Raw genomic sequence first — 9,710 nt, 5'->3', positions numbered from 1 at the left:
AGCCAGCTTTCGGGATGTATTTTTTGTTGTTTTTTTTTTTTTTCCTCATCTCCTTTTCCGCCGGGGAGTTGAACTTCTGTATTCCTGGGACTTCATTTTTTTCCTTTTCTCTCTGCTGGACTGTTTCAACATCAGAATACATTGGGAGGACTTTCTACCAAGACCTTGGCCCTGGAGGTGGGCCCACCACCCCATCCCAGCTCCAAGGAGGGGGAGAGAGAGATCTACAGAAGGACTCTGAAATTTTCCCCCAGGTTTCTCTCAGCAGAGGAGGAGGCTTTATCATTTTAGCATTATTATCCTTTTCCTGTGTGTTTGTTAAATAAATAGTTCTAATCTCTTTCACTTTCCTTCGAGGAAAATTTTTTTTTCCCAAACCTGGTGGGGGAGGGGTGGTTGTAGCCTGCCTTCTCTCAGAGGATTTATTTCTAAATTTGGCCAAACTGGAACAATGAAGTTCTTAAATTCTGGGTCCTATGCTGACTGAGAAAATCATTCTTGATTAAAAAACCCCAGTTGCCTTGTGAGAAGCCTGGCCTGACTACAAACCCAAACAATGCGAAAAAAAGGTGGCAAACTAATCCCTACATTTTAAGATTTGTCAGTCTGTGTGCAAGAGCTAGTATATCAGGGACAGAAAAAGGGCAAAGGGAGGTAAGCATATGATGTTAACTCGTTATTCCCACTACTTGGGAGTTAGCTATACTGAAATTCTCATGTGCTAGTGCTTTCTTCCAGATCTGTGTACAGGAAGAAAAAAAGAACAAGGTTTTTCTTGGTTGTCTTAATATCAGATACTTTCTGAGCATCATAACCTCATCATAAATAATCAGAATTCTATCTTACTGCCTCCACAGAACTGAACTTCCACTTAAGCAGAAGGAGACTTGTCTTAGGCTCTTCTTATTTCTTCAGTTGGACTAGCTCAGTCTGACTCCACCTTCATTGTTTCCTTAGGCTAGAAGGGAAAGAAAACTCTTTGCTCTCTTGTAAGATCAAATAAATTCTCCTCCATCTTTTGATACTTACTGTATTAAGCTCAAATAAAAATCTCTGCCTTGGCAGACAAAGAAAGTCTTCTAAGCAATATTCAATTCCCAGAATGGCCTGAGAAGATTAAATTCTCGAGAATCTAAGATTAGATTCTCTATGTTCTCTGATACAGCATGACTACTAAATCCCAGTACCACTAGTGAGATAAGAATGTGGTTCATTCCAGCCTAAGTCCTTTCCTTAAACTTGTAACTTTTGCTGTTTTTAACAGCAAGAATCCAGCTATGAGCTAGTTGACTCTCAAGTGAATAATTTTATTTCAGTATGAACAGAGCAACCATTTTGACATCTGACTGGATTTTTAGACGTAGTTTTGTTCTGACTGATGGGTAAGGATGGGAAGTGTGATTAAGTCTATACCGATCTACTTGCTCCATTTCTGGTTCTGAAAGAGTTTTGATACTATAAAAATACATACCATAAGCATATAAGCAGAAAGGCATAAACAAAGGGGAAACCTCAGATTTAATTACAACATTTAACTTACACACAAGCAAGAGATTGCAGTTGCAACTGATATTGTTGGCTTAGTACCTAGTTCTTGGTAGTGAAAAATCATATGCAATATACTTTCACTGCTCTTTAAAATTTTTCATTTTGAAGACACCAACACTTTACTTAGTAATTAAGTACAGCCACCATAAGAATGCAGATGATATAAAATAATTTTTTTTTTCTAGAAAAAGCTTAAATAAAAAATTTAACACAACTGCTGAAAACTAGAAGTACTGAAGGAAATAATAGCATAAATGCCATTCTTCAAAGTAGAATTTTCACAGAAACTGGTGTTTAGAGATTCTGGCTAGTACCAAGAGGTTTTAAACCTTGCTAACTAAATGCCACCAGCAACTGCCATTGTGTGGAAGGCTTGCAGGTGCTGGGTTGCAGAATGTGTCTGGATTCTTGCCCACATGAGAGACAGGTGTTTCTCATTTCCCTCATCAGAAACACCTCTCCTTCCAGCAGAGGACAACAGGCAAGAGGGAGAATAATACCACTGCCAACTGATATCAGAAGAGGATTTGGAAGCACTAATATGAAGAAGACAATAGTGGCCAGTAGGTGCAACAGACCCCCAAGGCAACTAATTTCTATTTTCAACTGTTTGAGACACTAAACCCAAAGGCATCTGGGTAAGAAGATATTTGGACAAATAATTCACAGCCCACTTCTTCTTGAGCTGAATCCCACACAGCATTCATTCATGGCGTAACTTAGGCAAAAACTGACATGTAAAAAGTTATTCGGCAATAGTGCATCACATCCCTCTCCCGATGTGATCTGAGAAATGCTCCTTAGGCCTTGGCCTTGACAAACAGCACCCAGACTGAGCCTCTCTTACCAGCAGAAACACTGTCTGCTCCCAGGAATTTATGATGTCTAACAAGCTCCTGTTTTTTAATGAACAGCCTGGGACACTTTTTTTACCTCAATAAGAACCCAAGTGGATAATATTTTTTGTTCTCACACTTTCAAAGGAAGTTGCCAACCTGAAGTGTGGCCAGGATGGAACATTGTTATGACCAAAGCCCCCTCTCTTGCAGCCCTACAAACAGCGCTTCAAAGTGACACCCTTCGAGCTCTCATGGAGCAGCAGCTGTGACCAGCAATGCCCCTCTGAGTGGGGCCTCTCAGAGCCAGGGAACTCCCAAGCTTGCTGTACTCAGAGAATCCCTGAACAGTGATACCCCCAACTCCTCAAGGCTCCACCCTTCACAAAGGCATCTGAAATGGGTATGTCATTGCCTTCGAGGGGAATTTTTCACAGGTACCTTTTAGAGACCCTCTGTGTCTGTGTGCATGCAAGTGCGCATATTCTGTACCACATGCACAAGAAATGCTGCTTGCCTAGATTCCTAAGTATGTTAGAGTTATAAGTTAGGTCTGTAAGTAAGTTACTGTTTTGTTAGAGCAAATCCTGTATGAATCCTTTGCTCAATCATTTAACTTCAGTTATAAGTTATGTGGCATAATTTTTGGTTTATTTTGGATTGGACTGACTGACTCTGGATTTTTATTTGCTTTTCCTCAGTGTGCCCTTAAGAGTGGACCTTTCCAGTGAAGCTTGTGCTGTTGCTTTTATATTGGACCTTATTTTTACTGATACCTTTGCTGGTGATGCTTTAAGCAATCTGAAAACATTCTTTAGTGACAGAGACTACATTATGTCTTAAGCACAAACTAGTAACTTAGATGAGACAATAACCCCACAAAACTCTTCCCTTTCAAAACAGAGCAGGCATTAGGACCACAAAATGTTTTAGATGAAAACAGTTTGGAAGGATTACCTTCAATATTTTTAACTTGAAATGCGATCTACTGTCTGCCTTGTACTGTACCTGAATCCTGTTTCTGCCCAGGAATCCTTCATGTTTGCTAAGGATGTGTGATTCATACATAGAAGACTGATCTTAAAAACCTGATAACAGGAGCAACTAAAACTCTAAACTAGTTTTTATTCTTAGTTTTCTGCGGCAGATTCAGATATTAGATGATACGGTCACCATATAAATACTTGAACAGAGGATCCCAGCTATATCTCTTTCTGAACTGAATACTGCATTTATGGAAAAACATGCAAAATTGAAAATGCAAAAAGGACAGGCACAAAAATCTGTTGACTCCCACAGCACATAGGCACTTGAAAATGGATACAATCTGCTCCACCAAGACATTGATAGAAGTAAGTTAGAAGTATTTCTGAGCTAGTCCTCTTTCATGGAAAATCCTCTGTATCACAGGTCTTGGAAATGAACGGGTTATCTCCTCATGTACTAATGATAATAGAAACCACGTAATTTTGACTGGTCCCAAGGGCTTTTATTTTCTCTTTATCAGCTGTTCAACACTGAATAAAATATACCAATGTGTAAGTACAAAAGTCAGCAAGTATGAAAAAGTAGATTTAACTTTACAGTGACAAAGAAACACAGAGAACAGTGGAAACTTATTTGTGAAACACCTTGCTCTAACAGAACTGTACCTAAAATCCAGTTGTGATAAATCCAACAATGTCCAATTCTGTAGATAAAGTCTGTGAATGCAGTGCCTGAATGTCAATTTTATATCAGCTCATAATTCAAATTCAGCCTTCATCATCACTGCTGCTCCATGCGTCTTCATATGCTGGATTTAAATGTTGTTGAGGCAGAGACTAGAGAAAATAAAAATTCTCAGTGTTTTGCCTAATTAAAAATACTATAATCAAATAAGGGTAACACTAAACGCAGTTTTAAAATGACTACATGTAGACAAACTATTCTGTCTCTCAGTACTGGATTACTTCTTTAGACATTCTGCTGATTAGAGACATGATAAATTATGAAAAGAAATAGCACTGTATTTAATTCCAATTTCAGCATAAATTATCTGGAGGACTGACTGGAAATATTACAAATGTTTGGTACAAAATATAACAAATATTATAACTGTGTTTATTGTGTGCCATTGTCTTAATTTAGGTCATAATATCCTTGGCCCATCATAACTGAGCACTACAGATTCAGGAAGCAGCCCTGGCCTCTATCCACATGCAAGAAATCTTTCTCACCTCAGCCCCACTAGGGTCCAACTAAAGGGTTTGTGTAGCTATGCAGTGGACTGAATCTCAGTGACTTAGGGTAAAATTTTTTTCTTTTCTTCTATTCGGCTTCAGATTCTGGTCATACAGGCACTCAAATGGCTATTCTAACACCTGAGAGGGAGCAGGAATTAGTGGCCTGTGGACAGCAGAACTGCTTTATTACAAAGACAGGACTCATCTACAGCATTTGCAAACAGCAGCTGTAGCTTAACAAATTTCAAAACAATGGCACATATTACATACTGCCACTGTGTCAAATTTAAAGGAGCAGTTCTAATCAGAGCTAAGTAAATCATCTTGTTGCTGTGGGTTTGTTTTTGTTTTTCACACTAAGAAAAACACACAATAAGTTTACTCACATCAAAATTCTCACAGCAAAAATGTTAATTGCAGGTCAAACATTTTGGGTTTAGGGTATCAAACCTCTGAAACTACAGTTTTCTTCTCTGCTTAAGTGCAGTATAGTTTTGAAGTACAAAAACTTACAAAAAGCAAATGTTACAACTTTTTAATGCTTCTTCTAATTTCCCCATCTAAAATGGAACTATGCAGAAATTTTAAAAAGTGGAATTTTCATACGCTATGGGCCAAAACATTAATACACCCTCATTTTTCAACATCAGTACAGTTTGCCAGACTCTGATTCTGTGAATGGTTTCAGTTCCATAAAATATACACTTTTTCCCACTCAGGCTGTTCACTGAAATATTTCTTGCCCAGTTCTAATACTAAGAGAGAGAAAGTACTCTATTGGAAAACAATCTTACATATGATCCTCCCTGCAATCGCCCTGAACATCTTGCCTCAGGCACAAAATTATGTTATTTAGAAATTCCTTTATTATATCTTCACATCAAATCTAACTGCTTAATACACAGTATATTCTTAAACAATTTGAAATACAATCTAGCACCTTTACAATTCCAAAACAGCACAAACTACAGAAAGCACTTTGGAAATTAAGGAAGCAGAATTTGAAAGACCCATAGCCAAATGACATGAACTACTCTTATCTAAATAGGAAGCTAGAAGACTGCAAAAGATTTGACTAGGCCATCAGAGAAAACATCTTCTCAAGACCCTACAACAATCAAAAGACTGCCAAAAATAATAGGTGATTCTCCTCTTAATTAGGAATTGTTACAAATGTTGATGGTGAATCACATCATATTGAATTTCCACACAACCTCCCCAATTATAACAGCCATAAAAAAATACAGTTCGAACTCAAAAATTCACTACCTTTTCAGAAATATCATCAGGAACTGGCTCTCGTGGAGCTGGTATCCATGCAAGGATATTGCAGTCTTTGCTACCACTATAAAGTTCCTGTAAAAAAAAAAAAGCAAAAGTTACTTTCACACAAATGTACTGAATAGTGACATAGATACCATACTGGGCAGGAAAAAAGGTACAGAATCTCATTTAAAAATAAAGGCAAATAGTCGATTTCTAATTTATACTATAATCTGGATAAGCAGTACTTTAAATAATATGCCAAAATGAAATGTTTTTGTATTTTTTCCCAGATTGAGAACCAAAACAGCACAACCCACATTTAAATGATCTTTATTGCTTAAATACATTTTTCTTCTTCCCTCTCTCTTGTCTCCTGAAAAGATGCCTATTTTAACAGTTCGGAACCTTAAGAGATTGTTTATGGAGAAGTAAAAAAAACCTCAAAAAAACAACCAAAAAAAGGCAAATATTTTATTTTAATTAAAAACCAGGAATAAACCCAGAAGAATCAAGAGTCTAGTAATACATGTCAGAAAAGAGCATATGTATGGAACAAAGAAGTATTAAGTAAATGTAGTTTCACTGTGCCTAGGGAAGGAAAAGAACAAAGAGAGTACAGTGTGAGGCTTGTATCCTGTTGGGAAGGCATAGATCAGAAAGACCAATTTATTGCTTTTAATATAAAGAACTCTAGTTATTATGGTAATGACTAAGGACTGAGATCCCACTGCACAAGGCACCCTGCAACACATGGAAACAAACAGTCCTTACACCAAATACCTGCAAGTCAAATATATCTTCGTTTTCTTAGCTCTGTACTAAAGGAAATGCAGATTTCTATGTCACTTCAGGATGAGGAAATTTTGCTGATGAGAAAAACTAACACCATCTTTGCAGTGAATTTTGCACCTACAACACTTGCATTTTCCAAAGTCCTACTTAAATGAACAGGTATGAAATAGTCTCATATGCCTTCGACCTTGAATTATATTCCTGCCTGTTATATATGATGTCTGACAACACCTGAGTATTGTCATGTATTTAAACTGCCTGAGTGAAATATACAAAGTTCTTTCTGTGGTATTCAGGCTGACAGTATGAAAACCTTGCTTTAAGTATGCTCGCTTTTACACCTTAACTAGCAACTCTCTGCATATGCGCACATTATTACTATGTTGATTCAATGTAAGCTCAATACATTATCACAGGTCTGTCTTTGCAGTAAGTCTCCTATATAATTTATATATAATTCTAGAACTGCATGAATTATGTTGACATTTGGGGCAGAAACTTAATGCTCAATTCCTATAAACACTCATTTACTTGGGTAATCTTATTCTAGTGAGCTGCCATACTTCTCAAAAACTGGTCCTATGCATGAAGTTGTTCATGCATAAAACACATTCAAGATTAGAGTTTACAATTTTAAGAGAGATAACCTTACCTTGCTTAAAAGAACGTATGTACCTATATACCAAAGTATAGGTCGAATTCTGCTTTATTCTGTCAGCAGTACTCTACTTGGGCCTTCTTCTTTGATAGAATACAGAATATCACTAAGAACTTTGAAAGATCTTTCCATGCCAAAATAACCTTATGAGCAATGTCAAAGTGACATCAGCATACTTCCATTTAATCCTTCTTACCAGTTGTCTCACTTTCTGATCCTGGTATGGTAAGATCTTCAGTTAATATTCACTGCATTAAGCAATACTTACAATTATTACAACCTAAACTGGTGACTCACACCTTAAGTCAGTCAAAAGAAGAGCTAGTGACCTCTGTGTAGAATTATGGTACAATATACGACAGACACATATATTGCACTACAAACATGCTCTATCCATGTTTACGGTAGAATATACAGAAAGATTGAAAATAAAACCTGATTTAACTTTCAGTTAACTTTACGTAAGTTACTACTACTGGATTTGCCAAATACCTTTGCAGGTGTCACTAGCATTTCTTGAACAGTATGAGCAACTATAATTTAAAGCCAAATTGCCTCCTGTTGCATACCTACTATTTTATGACATGTTACTCATGCATGATGCTTTACTCGATTTCTTTTTCTGAAAGGGAAACACAGGTCTTCTTTGTTTACTTAAATCATTCTAAGCAGATAATATGGCACACTGGTAGCTAGTGTATTAGATCCAACTGTAAACATCATCTAAGATATTGCACAATGAAGATTTTCTCTTCCACACCACCCTTGAAATTACTGACCTCCTATTAAATTAATGCCTCTTATTAAAGGGCCAAATTCTGCAGTTCTTATTACTCAAGCAGACTAACATCTTATTAACTTTACAGAGATATTTACATAGGAACAGTTTAGGCAAACAATAATATAGTGTATTTTATGGCTCTGTTCCTAGGATCAGAAAAGGCATACATACACATATTAACTAAAGCTCACACCATTCTGCGGAGACAGCTCCACACCATACCTCAAACATAAAAGGTATTACACACAAACATGCTAATTAATTTGGATAAGAACACATAAAGACTAGTATAATCAAATTGCAAATAGCTAGGTGCTTGGTTTTCAGTGCTAACATTTGATTATATGGTTCCAAGCAAACAGAAGACACTTCTTACCTCAAATACATAACTGGTGCAAAGTTTAAGCTTCTTTTTAGAGCCTATTCCAGTTATGAGGTGAAACAAAGATATCAAAATACAGTTAATGATCAGAAAGAACATGAGACACTGTCAGACACCAATATCAGTAATAAATTCTGAATACAGTAAAAAATAGTAAGAAAAACCTAAGGACCAGATTTGAGGATGGGTAGGACACAAATCAGTTACCAGGATTAAAGACAGCACAAAAACTTGACAAGACTGTTAATATGAAGAACACTCTTAACAATGACAGAGAATACTAGATGGAAATGGTCAGAACCGCAGAAAAGATGTAGATCTTGTTTCCTATGAACAGTGTACAACAGTCCAATTAAATACTAACAAGTAACAAAAATGCTACAAAGCCATCTGCTACACATTTCACCAGTGGATACATAGCTTACACCAGAGAGACTTAGAAGAATCATCAAAGAAAACTTCCAGCTTGCTTAAGTTAATAACATTTTGATAAGTATTTAAAAACTCCAAAGCTGAAACTGAGCATATATGCTATTCAGAAAGAAAGGAAAAAAAAAAAGCAGAATGATATAGACATGAATGAACTGACATTTCCTTAATCTTAAACATGACAATGGAAAAGATTATTAAATGATTCAGTTACTGTAGAGTTAAAATAAAGGTATATAAATACCACTCAACGCAGTTTGCAGTAGAGCAGGTTTTGTTAAGCAAAATTGATTTTACTTAAAACTAGTAACAAAATACAAATGTACAGCTGTGAATAACTTTGCAGCATGTTGATTTAACAATACTTGAAAGAGTAAAATAAAACAGGTGACTATAAATTTTACAAACATTACATTCTCAGGAATGGAATTTTACTGGCAAAACTGTAATTTCTATTGGAATGTCTTGGTTTGAAAGACAGGTGTCTGCTAAGGAAGGCAGAAGTCTCCCTTGGAATGGCAGATGCAACCCCCTTCCCTCCAAGTTATTATAATTTTGAAATCGAGGGCTTTTAGGCAAAGATGTGGGAAATAGGAATAACAGTTCTTCACTAATATATATATAACCAGTCAAACAAACAGCAATAACTACGGCAGTAGCAGCAAACAATCACAACCCCAGTGCCAGCCTTCTCGGCTGTCGGGCCCTTCCCCCTCGGGTGCAGTTCCGCTCGCAGCCGGCAGGGGCGCTGGCGGCTCCCGGTGAGCAGGGCAGGTGCGATGGTTCCCCCGCG

The 9,710-nt window shown here is 36.9% G+C and overlaps 1 protein-coding gene across 3 annotated transcripts in view; it reads right to left on the bottom strand.

The window, feature by feature from the left end:
• Positions 1-1,499: 1,499 nt before the first annotated feature.
• Positions 1,500-9,710, bottom strand: part of ERCC8 (ERCC excision repair 8, CSA ubiquitin ligase complex subunit) — a 33,174-nt gene continuing 24,963 nt past the window's right edge. For 2 of the 3 annotated variants that reach the window (XM_017743929.1, XM_008642894.2), the window contains 2 exons: positions 5,879-5,965; positions 1,500-4,207 (listed from right to left, as the gene is read on the bottom strand). In XM_017743929.1, the coding sequence (XP_017599418.1) occupies positions 4,139-4,207; positions 5,879-5,965 (156 nt within the window). In that variant the 3' untranslated portion in view covers positions 1,500-4,138. Of the gene's footprint in view, positions 4,208-5,878; positions 5,966-8,482; positions 8,527-9,710 lie in introns of all 3 variants that reach the window. The other variant, XM_017743920.1, reaches the window with a different exon arrangement.

Source organism: Corvus brachyrhynchos, unplaced genomic scaffold (assembly GCF_000691975.1).
Source record: "Corvus brachyrhynchos isolate BGI_N302 unplaced genomic scaffold, ASM69197v1 scaffold310, whole genome shotgun sequence".
Lineage (NCBI taxonomy): Eukaryota > Metazoa > Chordata > Aves > Passeriformes > Corvidae > Corvus > Corvus brachyrhynchos.
The sequence above is the reverse complement of the archived record's forward strand: the minus strand, read 5'-3'. Positions and strand labels throughout refer to the sequence as shown.